At 38.9% G+C, this 18,595-nt stretch overlaps 2 protein-coding genes across 4 annotated transcripts; one reads left to right on the plus strand and one right to left on the minus strand.

Moving 5' to 3' along the window:
* The first annotated feature begins 683 nt into the window (after positions 1-683).
* On the plus strand, positions 684-6,806 carry nudt12 (nudix (nucleoside diphosphate linked moiety X)-type motif 12). Of its 3 annotated transcripts, none has more exons than XM_005938651.2 (8): positions 684-809; positions 1,897-2,148; positions 3,044-3,347; positions 3,429-3,696; positions 3,787-3,954; positions 4,516-4,629; positions 4,781-4,980; positions 5,214-6,806. In XM_005938651.2, the coding sequence occupies exons 2-8, from the start codon at positions 1,943-1,945 to the stop codon at positions 5,322-5,324; spliced, it is 1,371 nt and encodes a 456-aa protein (XP_005938713.1). In that variant the 5' UTR covers positions 684-809; positions 1,897-1,942; the 3' UTR covers positions 5,325-6,806. The 3 variants fall into 3 exon arrangements, with proteins under 3 accessions (XP_005938713.1, XP_005938712.1, XP_042083186.1); XM_005938650.3 differs by having other exon boundaries at positions 1,942-2,148; XM_042227252.1 differs by lacking the exon at positions 684-809 and adding an exon at positions 816-1,060 and having other exon boundaries at positions 1,942-2,148.
* A 103-nt stretch (positions 6,807-6,909) lies between these two features.
* Positions 6,910-18,484, minus strand: LOC102294608 (interleukin-6 receptor subunit beta). Its single transcript, XM_005938652.3, has 15 exons — positions 17,607-18,484; positions 16,285-16,389; positions 15,763-15,883; positions 15,550-15,677; positions 15,304-15,434; positions 14,035-14,182; positions 13,848-13,927; positions 13,542-13,755; positions 12,537-12,737; positions 10,794-10,892; positions 10,351-10,488; positions 10,053-10,178; positions 8,893-8,977; positions 8,338-8,419; positions 6,910-7,953 (listed from the first exon to the last, which is right to left on the minus strand). Exons 1-15 carry the CDS (start codon positions 17,704-17,706, stop codon positions 7,447-7,449), a joined length of 2,265 nt encoding a protein of 754 aa, XP_005938714.1. The 5' UTR covers positions 17,707-18,484; the 3' UTR covers positions 6,910-7,446.
* Positions 18,485-18,595: the final 111 nt, after the last annotated feature.

The following is an 18,595-nucleotide window of genomic DNA, read 5'->3' on the forward strand; positions in this document are numbered from 1 at the left end:
TGCACATCCATGATGAGAATATCCTGTCCCAGCCATCAGAAGAGAAGTATACTGTGGTCATAATGGGATGGACATGGTCAGTGACAATACCTGATGCTTTCATGCTGTTTACACCAAATTTTGACCCAACCATGTGAATGTTGCAGCAGAAATGAAGACTTATCAGACTAGGCAACATTGTTTTTAATCTTTCATTGCCCAGTTTTGTCAATACCATTTTAATTATAGCCTCAGTTTTCTGTTCTGGAAGCAGCACATTGTGTTGTGTATTCAGAGATGCTCTTCTGCATAACTTCTTTTGTAATGAGTGGTTATTTAAATTATTGTTTCCTTCCTATTTTCACTCAGAAAACTGATGGTTACTTTCTGATGATTATGTGGGAACCTTTCTGTTTCTAAAAAGTCAAATCAGTCTCTCTGACACCAGCAACCATGCAATGTTCAAACTCATTTTAATTACCTTTCAGTGAGATTCTGATGCTCAGTTTGAACTTCAAAGGGTCAACTTATCAATGGCATTATGCCTAATTGCAACAGATTTCTTCTATGTAATAATTAGAGGACTCAGTTAGCAGTAATACTTAATATAGTGGCAGGTGAGAGCATATAGGAGGAAGCAATTTTACTATGTAAAGAACTCTAACATAGCTTCATTCTTCTATGACAAGCCTTTATTCGGAAATACTACAGCGCCGGGGGGACCTGAAGGCAGCACCACCCCTAATCAGCGTGGTTGTTGCTCTTGAACACACCTCGTAACATTTTCTCCAACAACAGGAGACGGAGGGGAAGTGAACGCCGAGCGAAAGGCAAGATATGACGCATTAATAATCTTTCACATGAAACTCAAAGTGAAATGTGATGCTTGGTCTCGTTTAAACGAAGCTTAACCGGCGAAAGTCGCTCCTGTTCGTTCGTGTTTTCGTTTCCTGAACTGTTAGTGAAACAGAGCCGATTCAGAGGCCTTTTAAAACCACATGACAAACAAACACTGTGTCCAAGCTTAATCTTCAACACTGTGGGATTTGTAAAAGCAAACCTGCAATTCAAGGTGGTTCCTGTAAGTTTATTTCGCAACCGTTGTCGAGGTCAAAGGGTTCAGTGATTGACAGCTCGATGCGCTAATGAGACAGGGAGGACTAATTAAAGGCACAGTGTAGAATTGATGCTGTAGGTTTGTTTTTGTTTTTTTTACTAAATTATAAGTTTATTAACTTCTGTATTTGCCATTTTTGTTGCCAGAAAATTACAAAATTTGATTAAAAAAAATTTGTCATGGAATTTCTTTTTTCAAAATAACTATTTTGAAATAGTTAAATATTTCAAAATTAAGTGCAGCTGTCAAGTGAATGCGAATAAAAAATATTTTGTCTAAATCATAAAGAGCACAGCGATATCAACTGAAGTGAACAAGGGTCAAGCTGTTCTTTACAGTAATACCAGTGAGTGCCACAAGATGGCACAGTTAGTTAGTAACTTTAATTAAATTGGAAACATTGTAATTAGAATAATTGGAACCAAATATTCTTGGGTCTAACTGTTAGTAAACAAGAGCAAAATGTATTTGTTTTCCATATTTTAGTCTTTCTCTGGATGTTATATCAAACCACTCAATAGGAAGAATAGATAGCATTCTAGTGAGATATCAGTTTTTATTTGGGTCAATTTTGCTGTAGTACTTTTAGTTTTTTCAGCATTTTAAACTCTGAGCTATATTTTGAGGTTGTTAAACCCAAATTCCCATTTCTTGACATTAATCATCAATCAATTATCCTTTTTATCTATGATTTAGCTTTAGCTCTTATGTGTCAAATGAATACTTTTAAAATACTTTTATCATTTATTTGTAACTAGCTGCTTCATCTGTTCATAATATCTCCTCTGACATTTTGCCAGATCATATATTACCCCAGGTTTCATTGTCTTTGTCTCGGGATCCAGGATGACGAGCTATCAACTGAGCGCGAAGGAGGACATGGTGGAGAAGTTTCTGGATGCTGCAGCAAGAGGAGATATGTCCCAGGTGTCCACCTTGCTGTCCCATGTGCCCTCGCTCATAAACCAGACAGGATACAGTGGCTGGACCGCACTAATGCTTGCAGCTCGCAATGGACATTCTCATGTGGTGGAGAAGCTGCTGTCACATGGGTACATCACTGCATTTCTCTTAATTGTAATGTTATTAATGTACCATTTGCTTTGAACAATACTAAAGAGATATATTGTGGAATATTTTTTCAAAGCTGCATTAATAATTTTTAGCATTTAGGGGATGCATCTATTCCACATATGTTATGTTTAGGTAAATATTTGCAGACTTGATGGGCAGAAACATAGGAACTGGAAAGCATTATGAAAAGAGGCTAAAGTGAGGTTTTCAAATATTTAAAGAAACTGAACCTGAAAGAGCAAAGTAAACAGAAATCTGTATTTGTTTGTTTTTCAACAGAAGTTCCTTATTTGTGTGCACAAACTTGGCCAAAAAAATTTATTCTCATTCTGAAACAAAAGATGTAGCTAGAACAAAACTTGGCTACACACAGGTACGTTAAATTAAAACGTATTAAAAATTAAATAGGAGTAGCCTGAAAGTCAGAGAGAGATAAAACTGTAGCTACATTTTTTTAGCATATAGGAGCTATATGCTAAAATGATATTTTGAAGTATAAAACAAGGCAAAATAGGGATAAAACTAGTGGTGAAAATACAGTAAAATTAGGAGTTGCAAGAAAACCAAACAAGACAAAAAATAATAAACCTGCATTAACAGCGTGATGAGGCAAAAACCTTTACTGAAATAAATCAATATAAAAGCTGAAGAGACAAAAACTAGTAGCAAAAAAACCCCATTTAGTATAGAAAAACATCCTCAAAGAGGCTGTAATAAGCAGGTACGGAAAAAATATTGGTGCAATTTAAATGAAAACATCTAGAAACTTAAAAGTCTAAGTTGTAAAAGCCCCAGACTTTGATGTGTTGTAGCCTTGAATGTATAAATGGATTCCTGACTTCTCTAAAACCTCTTTTTTCTTCTGTCTTTTAGCTGTGATAAGTTCATAGTAAACAGTTCATCACAGACCGCCTACGATGTTGCCAAGTTCTGGGGTCACAAACACATCACTAACCTACTCTGCCAGACAGACGATGGCTGCCGGCGAGTCCTGCCGGGCTCCGACATCAGTCCGCAGGAAAACTACTTCAGCAGGGAGACGCTGGACCGCCTGAGTGGGAAGAGGACTGACAAGGCCTGGTTGGAGGCCAAACAAAGAGAACCAGATACTGTCTACCTCATATTCTCGAACCTCAGCCCCATGCTCAGCACATCCCAGGAAGACGACGGCGCAGCGGTATGTTTATGACCTACAGCCTACGGCTAGTTTACATGACAAAGATGAAAGTCATGTGAATTGTGAATCTGATTGCAACAGGTTGAGAGCAAACTGTGCCGGTTCAGATATGAGGCAGTTAAGGATCTTCTGCAGAAACCTGCAACTGTGCTCATTTTCCTCGGAGTGGAGAAGAGGAAAAATCCCTCCCCTTCCTCTCCTGAGGAGGGTATCCGGGAGGCTCCTGCTTGGTTTGCTTTCAGCACTGATGAAGATGCTGCTGACCTTGTTAAACGGTGCAGGGAGAAGAACTGCTCCTTTTCAAAGATGCCAAACAGAGACCTGCTGAAACTAAATGAGGAAGAGGCCGGTGAGACACACAAAACGTGTGTTGTTGTTTGATCACCTGCCTCTCTTGTGTCACAGTATAATACTTCTTCCTGCTCTCCTTGTCTGCAAGGAATCGTGGCTCAGGCTCGATCGGTGTTGGCCTGGAACAGTCGCTACAGCTTCTGTCCAACATGTGGCAGCAGCACCAAACTGGAGGATGGAGGACACAAGAGAAGCTGTCTGAACTCTGAATGCAGGAGTCTAAAGGGGGTCCACAATACCTGCTATCCACGAGTTGGTATGAATCTGCTCATCTATCAGCTCATCTGCACTGTAGTTAATACTGTGTAGCATCATGCTGTGCACAAAAAACATTACCAAAAAACGTAAAAGCTAAAAAGAACAGAAAACTGTAGTTTCTCCAGTGGCTTCTTGAGGCTGGCTCTAAGTCAAGTCCTGCAGACCCCCATATTAAAAAAGCCCAACGTGGGTGCCTGTTATGCTGGTTGAAGGCACGGCCGTATGCAGCAGCCTGGGCATGATCCTGACCTGTAGCCCTTTCCTGCTCTCTTCCCCCTTTTTGTGGCCTACTCTTTATTGTTGCAATGTCAGATAAATTCAAAAATGTCCCTGAAAGAGTCTTTTAAAAAAGCCCAACAGAAACGGACATGTTTCCAGCCTGGAGTTAAATATAGTTTTTATCTCTATAGCCATTTCCTTTCTTATAACAAATGAACAGAAATGTAATACTTTTGTAATTCACCTGCTTCAGTTTTATTAAAGTTTGACGTCATATCATATACTATAATAGCTTTTGCCCACTCCTAGTAACAAAGTTTGCATATGTTTGTGATTTCAGACCCAGTGGTCATCATGCTGGTGATCCACCCAGATGGAAACCAATGTTTACTGGGAAGGAAGAAGGTCTTCCCAGCTGGGATGTTTTCCTGTTTAGCGGGATTTGTAGAGCCTGGTATACCACACACTCACACACACAGAAAAACTGCTCAGCTGTTAAACAACTGATGTGAGCCTGAAGCTCATCCTCACAGGAATATTAACCATAAATCAAGTCTCAGCTATAAAAAATTAGGGTGACAGCTTCTCCCTGTCCTACCCCGCAGGGGAAACGATTGAGGATGCAGTAAGGCGGGAGGTGGAGGAGGAGAGCGGCGTGAAGGTCGGACCGGTTCAGTATGTCTCCTGCCAGCCCTGGCCGATGCCATCCAACCTCATGTTTGGCTGCCTTGCTGTCGCCATATCAACAGACATCAAAGTGGATGAGAATGAGATAGAAGAAGCTCAGTGGTTCACACGGCAACAGGTAAGTAACAGTGCGACTATTAGTGGAACTGCTAACAGGGATCATGATGTTAAGAGTTAATAAGTCTATTGAAGATAATTTTTTATAACAACAACTTGGAAACTGTTAGCATCAGCTGTATCAACTAGAAATTCTCCAGAGCTTTCATGCATATCCCATGGCCAATTCTTCTAATGCTTAATAATGAACAATTCTAGACATGAGACAGTAATCCAACTTTTCTGCTTGCTCAGGTAATCGACTCCTTGTTCAGAGGAGCATCTCCAGCTTTTAACATCCCCCCCAGGCAGACCATCGCCCACCAGATGATCAGACATTGGATCGGCATAAACGCTAACCTCTGACAGAACACCTTCATCACTCGACCACCTGCCCAGCTGAGGAGGTCAGATGGATAGGAACGAGTTTGTCCCCAGTAGATTAACTCACCACATTCCTCAGATTGTTCATGTTGTGCTTTAATAATAGTTTACTGCGAAGTGACTTGACGCATGTACAACAATCTCAAGTTTGACATTTCACCTCGGAAATATCTGCAGTACAATGATGAAATATGGAAGAAGAAGCATGCTCTGTCCAGATTCAGTCCAGAAGTAGTTGTCAGAAACTGTAATTATTTAAAATAAATGTATTTTAAAAAATGTAAAGTAGTATTCTCCTCGCGTGTTTTATAATAAACTATATTCAACTTTCCTTGGATTAAACAAAACATTTTTGACAAGAAATTAATTCTCAAACATTCATTTCATCTGCCAAACCATTCAGAGTCCTCAGGGTGGGGGGCCTTTTGTTTATGTTTAATTTGTTTTCATTTACTTTAATAAGTTCATTAAATCTAAATATTTCAGTAAAATTGCACAAGAGATTCTGATGATTGCTGGATTATTTCTAGGAGCCAAAATAAACTTCAAGTATTAAATAAATTAAAACCTATCCTTTGCATCCTTCTGTCACACCAACCCTATATGACCACATCAGTGACTCTTCTCTGTGGTCTTCCTCTTTTCCTCCTGCCTAGAAGCTCCATACTGAGCATCCTTTGTGCATCGTATCCACTATCACTCTTCTACACTTGTCCAAACCATCTCAGCCTTGCCGCGATTACTTTCTTCAAAATGGTCAAATTATGCTGACGCGACAGCTCATTTCGAATCCTGACCTTTCTGCTCACTTCCTATGAGAATCTTAGCATTCCGGGTTGCAAGAAGTCTGAAGCCCATCCCTAAATATATAAAGGTTACCCCAATGACTCAGTTATATATTCCCAGAGTTAATTCACAAACAAGGTTCCTTCTAAAACAGACAGCGATTTTATCTGATTGTCTTCAATGCTCCGGTGATTATGATCCATCTGTCTCCTGTACATTCATAGAGAGCATGGTTTGCTTTATGAGAAATAAATCGCAATTTGGAGTCCACCGGGGCGTCGCTTTTCAATAATTCATTTAATAACTTTAACTCATGAAGAGAATTTCTAGATGTGTTCAAGGAGTGGAAGGTGTTTTGCAGATTATATGGTCTTGCAGGGAGTAGAAGTGGTTCAATATCTGACTAAGATGCCGCCTGGTGGCACTGAGGATGCCTCAGTATCTTTCTAGAAGACTTGGTTGTAGCTGAACAGGGGCTAAAAAAAAACTGGGCACTATTTTCAGTCTCACATGGGTCCCTATTATGATATTTTGTAATAAATAAGACTCCACAGAAGCATTACTTTGCCTGTGACTTTGTCTGTATCTTGGCTGTCCGTGCATATAAGGTCTTTCTAATGACTTGTCTGGCTAAATTAAAGTTCCACTGACTTCCTGCAACATTTTGTGGTGTGAAATGGTGAAAAGTCCAAGTTATAACTCTTTTGCACAATATAGGATATTTTTGAACATAGCGTATAAGTGTCTGTTAATGATTTGAATTACTTGTACTGTACACTGCTGGGTTGCTTTATCTATATTAGTGCAGCATAATGCAATAGTAGATTAACATTTTCAAATTTGCAAAATAATTAGTAACCAGATCTTTACAATAATTGGTACAGAATAAAAGTATAATGTTCATAACCAAAACATAGTGAAGTAGAGAGAAGAACATGTACTTCAGTTAAGTATTTGGCTGAATGTTATCATATTTCAGAGTGTCTGGTGGCACCCACATCTTACAACGATCACATACGTTCACCTTATGAAATACATGTAATATACAGCGTATTAAATGCGGACACCAAGATGAGCATGTCAAACATGGAGTAACAATGATCTTAAGATAAAAAAGGAGGCCCTCCTTACTTATTATGCTGCTGTGGAACTTTCTATATTTTCTTTATACAAAAATACCAAAAAAAGCAAAAATGCAGAGCCGATGAGTCTGCCCCACAAGACAGGCCATTGTTTTCCTTGCTGTAATAAACCTTTGGGCCACATCTTATCTGAGCTCATTTGTTGCTGAAGTTGCTGAGTCTGTCTCAATGTGTTTTCACCCTGTGTCACTGTTAGAAATGTAACCTGCATCACAGATCAGATAAGAGCAGTCACTCTGCCTGCCCCAATTCAACACGTACTCTGTCTCACAGGTCATCGGATAAACAGGCTGACTTTCAGTCAACAAACCAGGAAAGTGACTTCTCACAGCAGCCTCGGTCTGATGTGATATCTCGGAGATGTCAGCCTGATTTCTGTCCTTGTCGCTCTGAGGAAGCCAGAGCTTGGTTTCGTGTAGCGGAGCGCCGGCAGCCTCTTGATTTTCTTCTGATATGAAAACCTTGATAGGAGGACGGGACTGGTTCTCTGTGGGTTGTGCACTATAAGAAACATACTCAGAGTCTAGAGTGAGGCAGCCAATCAACAGCAGAGAGGTATCCTCACGCTGGTCATCATCTGGTAAGAGCTGAGAGGTTCGCTCAACTATGATGAGACTTTTGTCTCTGAGGACATCAGTCACCTGGAAGTCTTCAATATTAAGGATGCTCCTCTCTGCAAATTTCTGTTGAAAAGAATGAATGAGTGGTCATTTTGTGGCTGGCTGCTGTAGCTTTACATATATTTGTGTTTATTGTTTCTCTTTTTTTTTAGTTGTGCAAACCCTAACGGGTCATTTTGTCAGTCTTAGAAGTTTTCTTGTTCCCGTTTCTGTATGGTGTCTTTGCCATTCCCCCCTTGTTGTCTGTTTATTAGCATCCACAGTTTTCAAGATATCATGTTCAAATTTTGTGTGATGGTAGATATCATTAACAGGTGTTTTTGTTATAATTAGTTGGACTAATATTGTAAATCTGAGTCTGACGATGGGCACGAAGTCTCGCATGCACAGATATATGAGCTGTAAGTAATTAACCCAACTATGAAAGCTGTAAAAAAAACAGGTTACCTCGTGGTTTGGATCCATCAGCCACTGGCCTGTTTTGCTTAGTCGAGGGCTAGAGATTAGCGGGAAGAAGTACGACTTGTACCTAAAAAGTAATGTTGATTAAAGTCATTATCAGTGACAAGGACTAACCGCGTACTATCAGAGCATTCACTTCTGATTTTTGGAAACTGTTCCTGTAAGTCCAAGAAACCAGGAGAATCTTCAGGAAATTGTTCGCATTTTTGCAGCATGTTTAATCTTTCAGAGCCAGATTGACCAGAAAAAGCAGGTTCATGGGCCAATGACTTGAGGTCAGATAAAAAAAAATAACCGCTGTTAAATTCCATAAATGCTCGTGAAATACTGGTAAATATTCACATTTAGGAAGCTGTTCTCAGACAAGTTTTGGTAATGCTACCGCAAAATATGACTTTAGTTAGTAGCAAATAACATTTAACGTACATTTTTTCCCTTCATGCCATGCCTTGCATACAGTCTTTGGGCCAAAGATCACATGACATACATGAAAAACAAACGCATTAGTATTACTAAAAGAACAGATTGCCCAGCACTCACAGATTCCTGGACAGGATGGAGAGGATTAACACAGTGACAGCAACCAGCAGCAGAGGAATCGCTGTAGCCACCACCGTTACATCATCTGGAAAGAAGAATATCAGATTCTCTTTGTTTCAAAAAAACAGAATAATTAAATCACTTTCCTGCAGTCACAGCAGTGTTTCTATCACCTGTACTTATGTCCATCATCTGGGTCAGTTGTGTACCTCACTGTCGAGCATTTTCTGTAATAGCCACCTGCACTTTATCCATCCATCTGTGCTTTTCAAATTAAAAGCCTATATAACAAATTCAACATTTTATTGCTCTCTATTCTGTTATTTCTCTTATTGTGCTATAAGAGTTATTCAATTTTTGATGCTGAAAGAAAAGCCATCAAGCTGACTTTGATGTAGGCAGTGCACTCATTTATAATAGAAAATATCTTAATTGCAAAGTGCGTTTCACATAATTGTGTCTTGTAACATGTGAAAAGTTCTTATATGCATTTGTATGATATAGACTTTCATCTTTGGGGGGAAATCCTCCAGAAATACAGCAGAAACATGTTTTGATTTTTTTAAGATAGTTTAAGTGTATTTTTGTTTGTCTCTTGGGTTGACATGGGTTGAAAATGTGAAGTAGCAAGTCGCGCTGTCCACTACAAACGATGCTGTTTTGTTTTGAAAGGGGTAAAGTTACTGAACATTTCTGAAATCCTGCAAAATCAAAGTCAAGACTGTCAAATTGGACCATTTCAGTTCTGGCAATAAAGTGATAATATCTGAAAATAAGTTGTCGCTTAACCTCCCTTGTGGCTTTGAAATGTGGAAGCTGCAATTTTTGTCCATTTTAAATGAAAGTCCATGTGCTCTGTTAGCCCAGCCCCAACAAATGAGACATCAACAGAAAGAGATACATAAGCAGTGCTTGATATAGAGATCTCAGACTCAGACAGAGAATCAAAATTAATTGCTGGCTCTTAGGAGGATATACGTACAACTGGTTTCACAGGTGAACAAATGCTGCAGTCCACACACCAGGGGGCGCTGCAGATATGGCTTCAATGATTGATTCTAAGTATATTGAGAAGAAATCTACTACAAAGAAATGTAGCCAACGCTGCAATGCAAAAAAACCACAGAAAGGAATCTGGTTTTGGGTCCAGTGAAACTCACCGAAATCTGTCGTCATTTGAACGATGCTTTTAGAAACATTATCAGCCAACAGCGTAACAGAATACTGAGCATTGGGCATCAGGTCATAGAAAGTGTGCTGCTGGTCATCTGGCCACAAAGGTAAAGCTGCAAATGAGAGAATGTATGTTGCATTTGCAAAAAGGTGATTAAAATATGCATAACAGTTTTCTGTAAGCGAGAAAATATACATGGACAAATCTAATGAAAAAAAGACAAACTTTTTTTTTTTTTACCGTGGAGTGAGATTTTATGTTAAAAGGCTCATTAACCCACATACATTGTTTGTCTGAGTCTTTCCTCAGAACTGCTTCATATCTGCTCACTCTGACTGGCTCAGACTTCCTCTGCCACTCCCACATAATGGTCACTGATGTCTTAGTCACACTGACACTCAGATTGACCACCTCCATCAAAGCTGAGAAGACGAACACACACAGATAGAAAGTCAGATATAGATTCCTCATTTTCCCCCCCTGCATTTAGTTCAATGCAAATAACTTCTGTTCTGCTGTAAATTACTTTGCATATTATTCGCCCATTTTACTGCATTAGCATCACTATTAATTGACTCTTAGATAAGACTTTTCTCATTTTCTACTCACAGAAATAATACTAACTGAGAATACTAATACTGAGAGCTGATGATTCACATTACCGAGTCATCCGGTGCAGATGCAGATGTTATCACCCCCACACATTTCTATCTGAGCTCATGTTTACCTCCGTACTGCAGACTTGCCGGCAGAGACTGACGAGACCCATACTGCTGGTTGTAAACGGGAAACACACTGATCAGGTACTCCTTATTAGGGTCAACATCTGGAAACATGCACAGTAAACAGAACAGCTGTATAAAATACAATGTCTGTTATAGACTAAAATACCATATATAAGTCACTCTTTCAGTTTGATTTATTTCCCCTCACCCCCAACAGGTTGCAGCAGATGGGTGCCCCTCCCTGAGCCTAGTTCTGCTAGAGGTTTCTTCCTGTTAAAAGGGTTTTTTTTCTTCCCACTTTCTCCACGTGCTTGCTCTTAGATTGCTTTTTCTCTGTATTATTATGGGGTCTTTACCTTACAATATAGAGGGCCACAATGGTTGTTGTGATTTGGTGCTATATAAAACAAATCTGAAATGAATGAATTTAGACTTGATTTGTCAGGAAAAATGTACAAAGGAAAAAAAAGCTAACATAAAACTTCTCCTAAGAGCAAAGATGCACCTACTAGCTAATTTCCATCTGCACTATTTAAATCCACATGGACAGTCTCCAGCAGTAATACATCCCCGCACAGCGCCCCCCAGCATTCAGCAGTATACATAAACTGCTCTGCTTCCTCAAAACTCAGCAACAGCCCAAAGTGTGAAAGTGTGAGAGTGTGTGTAGAAAAAATTAGTCGCTAACAAATGCCCAAACATATTTTTAAAGACTTATTGACGAGCTGTTTGAGGAAACTGCTGTAAAATTCATCACATTTTTGTTGTAGATCTTATTAAAACACAACATAATTATGACATTTACCTGTTTCTTTATCTGGAAATCTCCATTTAAAAAAAATCCCCACTAATCAAATGCAAATCAAATACACACAAGATGATAGCTTTTCCCCCCATGTTGGGCTCTGTTATCTAACACCATCTAGATTGTGGTGATGAGGTCCTATCAGCACAACTGCACTTGCTATTTTGCATCAGCTTTACAGTAAAAGCCTGCTAGTGGAGAAATTTACTCAGCAGCACGTAGCAGCCTTAAGGATTCAAAGATAAAGCCAAAGAACAAGTGGCAGAAAGCGGTTTGCCCGAACAGTGAGTCAAACCCCATAGATGTGAAAATGCACTCCTTTACACCAGAAACACTTAATATGGCTTTCTTTTAAAAGAAACCTGTTTAAAAATAACCAATTAAAGATATGCATTATTAGATCTGATCATGTTTTGCACCACTGCTGGCTGCTGTAGCTGCTGCCTCTCAGCTTTGCTTCACTTCCATGAATTTGTGTCACTGAACTGGACTTCTCTGTGCTGTCTGTGCCTTCTGGAGCATTTTAATGATATTATCTGACAAATAATGCAGTTTACTAACAATGCTATGGCAAAAACACTCATATTAAGGCTATTAAGGCATCTGTGATGTCACAGCGGGTTTGTCTATATAAAGTCTCTGGTTAAAATGCTCAGTTCTAGAGTGGCTGACTGCTTGGCCCCCACCTCTGCTAATTGGAATCCAATTTAGTGAACTGACGTTTGTCCTGTTGGTGGCTTTTTGAGCATTTTTAATGGAGTTATCTAACAATAATGTGGCTTGTTGTATGGTACAGCTTCACGAAAAAGAAGATGATGCCTGAGCAGTATGCTTTTATTCTGAAGTGACTGCAGGACACAGAATTCAAGGTGAAGCCAATATATCATATTCATTAAAAAATAAAATGACTTTTGTTTTGGGGTTTTTTTCCCCTTTTCACCTCGTATGACGGTGGAGGTGATGAAGCCGTCAACTCGAGACCAGTGGCTGGTGGATGGACTCATCTCAGGGTGCCACTGAATCAGGAAATAACTGACAGGCAGGGTGTGACCTTGGTTGATGGGGATCTTCCACTGGACCAGAAGCTCATTTTTTCCTGGGTAAGAGGTGGAAATCCACATGTTTCTGACAGAGGGAAGAGCTGCGAAAACAGGGCCCATATTATTACATAGATTAAGATGAAGAAGACAACGATCATCATCAACAGTAAAATAAGATACCATTTTTAAGTCTCCTATTTTTGAGATTCACAAACCGCACTTGTTCCAATGCACTGTGCCTTTTTGAAATTTCTCTTCTTGTTAAACATATGAGGCAAGTTTTTAAGAAAAAACAGACGAGATCGTGGAAAGATTTTGCAATAGGTTTTGTAAAAACAGCATGTCACTGGTCTGCTGCTTCCTTCGATGAAAAAAATAACATGCAGGATGTTGCAAAAGTGAGCAGCACGCGTATCGTATCTAATATCTAGAGCTGGAAGCCAATAGTCACGATTGTGTAAGATACTGCAAATGTCTTTTTTATTTGTCCTTGAAATGTTGTTGGAGACATATACATACAGAACAAGGATGCTTTTGGCCTCTGCTATTTTTGGCAGTTAATATAGTTGGGTTTTTATTACATATCTAAATTTTGACCAGGTGACTGACGAGCTAGCCTGAGTGTATATATGTTTGTAGCGACCAGATATTATCAGTGGGTTGCTGACTGCCTCTACACCCGTAAGACTGAGGCCTAAAATGCATTAATTAATTCTTCTCCCCTCGGATGCTTTTAGAGCTGCTGTCAAATATTCCCTTTATGGAGGAAAGAGTTCAGTAGCTTTAGGAAGAAATGCATTATTTAAAGCAACTCATGTTAAAATTGTGATGTCTGTGGGGATCAATATTCTACAAATACCCCAGCATATCACTCAGAACATTAATATAACAATAACAATAATTACATGTCATAACCAGCATCTTCTGTCTTTGTGTGCTGAAGCTGAGATGGGCAGCAGGGCCGTAGCCAGCTGTGTTGAAGGCTCTGACTGTGATGCTGCAGTTCCCCTCCTTCACCACTAGGCGTGTCACATCAGTGGTGTTTTGAATCAGTCCACCTTCTTTATAGCTCATCTGGTATCCAAGGATTCGACCTTCAGTTTCAAGAGACTCAGGAGTCTAAGATGGAAAAAAGAAACAATAATAAAAGATTCATTTTAGTAAATCAGAACAGTATTTTTCTGCATTTATATGAGAACTCATCACTATACCTTCAATATAATGAGATGAACTTCCAGAGATCCACCTTTTTTCTCTAGTCTGTAAAACACTTCTGGTGGCCTGGAAGGAACTAAAAGAAAAAAAAATTGAGCTTTTTTTAAAAAATTTATTAATTTATTTTATATATGTCAGTGTTGTAGCTCCTGGTATGCTGTCCCTGATGTGCATGACTGTTACCTCTGTCCAGTGTTCTTCCTCTCATTTCAGAGCTCCAGTTACTCCAGAAGATCTGTTCCCTGCAGGCCACAGCAGCTCTGTAGACTGTAAACGGCAGGAGGTCTTTGATGGTGTAATTCAACGTCAGGTTTGCAGATAAATCTGGAACCTGGACACAAAAGCAGACAACCAAACCTATGGGACAAAGCTGACTGTAAGTGGACGTACTATGCTCTTCTATACTTCTATCCTGTCTACTCTGTCACAGTGCTGGATGGCCGAAGGTTCAAATAATGAGGTTAGTGCATGTACAAGAATCACTGTAAGTCAAAAGATCAGGTTTCAGCCATTTTTATTTTGGGATCAAAATGTTGCCTCTATTAAAACTTTATTAAACAATTAAAATACATTTGTGATTTAAGGAGCTTGGAAAGAAAAGCGACTGGACTTCTTTAAGTTTCTTTAAGATGCTTCAGGTCTCATCCGAGAAGCTTCTCCTTAGATTACTATGACATGGATGACCTACATGTTCATATTGTGATTCCCTTTTTGGTTGTTTTTACATTTTCCAAAGCTTATTAAGCTACAAACCCTGTTCCAAAAGAAACTAAACAAAAACAAAAGAAGTTCACATCTAACAACACAGATATTTCACAAATCATTACCAACAGCAAAAGACTTGAATTTTAAGCTCAGAGCAAAAATCTTCCACAAACTCTTGTTTCATTTCCCCAAAAATAAACTTAAAGTCTGCTTATTTTCATTGGATACTTTTGTCCACGTTCTCCACCTGCAGCAGTTCCACCTCTCACAGTGTCAGAAACACTGGCTTAAGGTAACGAGCTACAAAAAGTGAAGATGTTGAAGACTGATGCTTATGTCTACACATTTAATCAGTATATATATATATATATATATATAGGGATCAGCAAAAGCTGCAGCACATAAACAATAGTCCTTGAATTACTCAGTTATTACTGTTTGTGACAACACTTTCAGTATCCTTACTTTTTGGCTGAACTAAGCTACCTTAAACACACCTTTTTCAAACTTTTCACTTAGCAAATGTCAGTAAACAGTTTCTTTTGTTGTTCGTTTTGTTTGCGTCTTACTTCAGCATGAAGCAGGAATATGAAATAAAAAATTTACATATTATTTAAATGTTTTCGGGTCTTTTTGCCTCATACTTTATGGTGGAAACTAAAATAATGTGCAGTTCTTTTTGGACTTCTTTTCTTGGAGTGCAGATACCTAAAGAAAAAGCCTACAGAGTGTTGGCATGATGCTAACCTTGGTCCATATGTCCTCGCTGTCGAGTCTGTAACGAAGCTGACATCTGCCATCACCGCTGCTTGTCCAAGACACGACAAGTGAGTCCTCAGTAGAGCTGAGCACAGTTAATACAGGTGTAGGGGGCTTGACTGAGAGGAGGAGACAAGGAGCAAATTACTTCATCATCATTTTATATGAGCGGACAGCAGAGGAAGGAGCCAGGTGGATTACAGGTGACAGTCACAAAACGTGTGGGTGTCTAACCTGCTTCAAAAAGAAAGATACTGTGAGGCTCAGACCAGATCTCTGTCATGTGGTTTTTAATCCTTGCTGTCACATTGACAATGGATGCTGAGTTGAAGATGCCCTGACAGGATATAATTTCGTGGTCCCTAAATAGAAAAGATAAAACATCTGAGAAGATTCCACAACATCACTTTGTAATTATCATCGTAACGAAATCATCAAGTTTTATACCTGCTGAAAATCAGGGAGGCGGTAGTCTCAGTGTCGCTGTTTGAGTCTAGACTCCACTCACATGTCATGGATATTCGTCTGTCTGCAGACTTTTGGTAGTAACACGACATGTTCAGAGTACCTGCAGGAAAAGACGTTTAAATAACACGTCACTCCAAAAAGCTGAAGACTTTTTGGGTCATGTGAACGACATGTCTACACATCAGAGCGGGTTAACTGAATACGTTCTTCTTCTACTGGGCCTACATTTAATGTTTTACAAAATTAACATGATTAAATGAAAACTTCAAACCAGTCACTGAGACCAAAAAAAAACTAACATCCAGAAACATATAACCAGATATATTTTTTAGCTTCTATTTACATAAAAAAAAAAACCTTCTCAGTCATGTTTAAACAGATCCGATTTCTCATAGATCCTTATCCTTCTGCTGAGGTCCTTTTAGAAACAGGCAGCTTTACTTCATGTTTTTATTTTTTAAATCAGATGATAAAAAACAATAAGCAAACATGTGTGCTCACTCTGTGTGGATGAGGGTGGGCGAGGGTCACAGTCTGCAGGGGTGGTGACACACACCCGTGTGTTTTCTTTGCAGATCTCCAGCTGAAAGTCTCTAACTGTCACTCCTGACGTGAAGAAACAGGGAAACAGAGAAAGTCAATGAAAAAAGAATAAAGATCATTAAAGATTTTAATGATTTTGGTGCCCTGGATGTTTTTGTAAAGTGTGAAATGGAAAGTGAGATAATGTTTATTCACTAAAGATAAAGACTATATTGCCAAAAGTATTCACTAACCTAACCCAGTCACTGAATTCAGGTGTTCCAATCATTTGCATGGCCACAGGTGTACTACATCAAACACAGACTGCTTCTACAAACATTTGTGAAAGAACTGGTTGCTTTCAGGAGCTCTGTGAATTCCAGCATGGCCCCGTGATAGGATGCAACCTGTGCAACACATCCATTTCCTCACTACTAAATATTCCACAGTCGACTCTAAGTGGTTATAACAAAGTGGAAATGATTTGACTAAAATTACAGAACTTGTCTGTGTTGTGCAGTGTAAAGAGCATGAACAATTTCATGCTTAAACTTTGTGGGAACAGTTTCAACATGACAGCACATAAGTGCACAAAGCAAGGTCAATAACAACATGGATGAGCGAGTTTGGTGTGGAAAGGACTCGCTTTCACAGTCCTGACCTCAACCTGCTAGACGCCTTTGGGATGAATGAGAGCAGAGACTGCGAGGCAGCCCTTCTTGCCCAATATCAGTGTCTGACCTCACAAATATGCTTTTGGAAGAATGGTTAAAAAAAAATCTCATAAACATTCCTAAACTTTATGGAAAACCTTTCCAGAAGGCAATATCATATTAAATCCATGGATTAAGAATCCGATGTTAATCGTGTTTATATGTGTATGTGAACAAATGCTTTTTGCATTAGTTTATAACTTCTCTACACCGATAGAAAGGTGAAAAAATGCCCGGCGTAATTCTGACGCTCTGTTTTAAAATGATTCAATAAAATAAATTTGGAAAAAAAAAAAAAAAAAAAAGCTGTACTTCAATCATAAAGTGTGGTCCCTTAAAAAAACAACAACATGTAAACAAGAGCTACAGTTCAAACACACACACACACACACACAACTGAACGGATCAATAAAAGACCTTGATCAGAAAAAAAAAAAAAAAAAAAAAAAGTCCTGAAATGTTTCTTCAGGAATTTAGCGAATTCAGTTTGGATCCCTCACAAGCCAAACACTTCCAGTCCAGAAAACACTTTAGTAACATTAAAATGCAAAATCTGACTTTTAACATGAAACATTGTGGATAACTTACCATAAGAAAACACACCAATCAGGAGACTCATCACTGTCCAGGTACAGAAGTGCACTTTAAGAACCCAAACATCCATCTTAACGGTAAAAATGATTTTCATCTAAACATCCAAGGACATCCGCACTTAATCTGTATGGTCTTTAAAAAAAAGGTTCAAACCCCACAGAGAACGTCTCTGGTGTGTGCGGGAGGAAGACGCCTCTGCTCAGCTCTGAGCTCGCTCAGGAAATTGCTCCACTCATGTAATCAAGCGACAAACTTGTGAAAGTATGTTTATGCTTCACTTGTATGTAGAGGATTGTATGTCTATAAAGTTTAGTAGGATTACGGTAACTTTCAGCGCACTCTGGTGGATAAACTGTGTACAGCTATTTGACTCATGTAGTGAGCTACCAATCACAAAAACAAAAGCGTTAGCTAAATATACATTTGTACATGTTGGTTAGCAGCCATAGGCTGTAAATTTTTTAAATGTTATTTGTTCATCAAAACAGCCACCTGTTGAGCCAGTCTAATGAAAAACGAATTATTTAACTGTTAGAGGATAAACTGCCAGAGATACAGAAGAAAATATTGATAGTTTCAAGAATTTAAAGGAAACGGTACAAAAGAAACAAACTTGATGGACAGAATGGCTACGCTGCTACTGTTAGCTAACGATATTTAAGTTATTGCTAGCTAACATTACTTTTAAATAATGGTAGCATAATGAATACATACAACAAATAAATAGGCGCTGTGTGTTTACAAAGTAGTGGCCAGAATTGCTATAAAGAAGGAGAGGAAATGGGTTAAAAAAAAACAAAACAAAAAGGTCCAAGTGAATTTCAAACAAGTTTTAAAAAAAAAATGTTATCATAAAAAGTGGTGTTGATGATGGGATTCCGAGCTGTGGGGGAACGTTAGCTGAAATCTGATTGGGAATTATCAGCATCAGGACCCATTACTTGAGACCCAGTAACACACACGAACACAAAATGAAGCAATAC

The sequence above is a fragment of the Haplochromis burtoni genome, unplaced genomic scaffold (genome assembly GCF_018398535.1).
Source record: "Haplochromis burtoni strain Fernald_Lab_line unplaced genomic scaffold, NCSU_Asbu1 Contig_250, whole genome shotgun sequence".
In the NCBI taxonomy this organism is placed as follows: Eukaryota; Metazoa; Chordata; class Actinopteri; order Cichliformes; family Cichlidae; genus Haplochromis; species Haplochromis burtoni.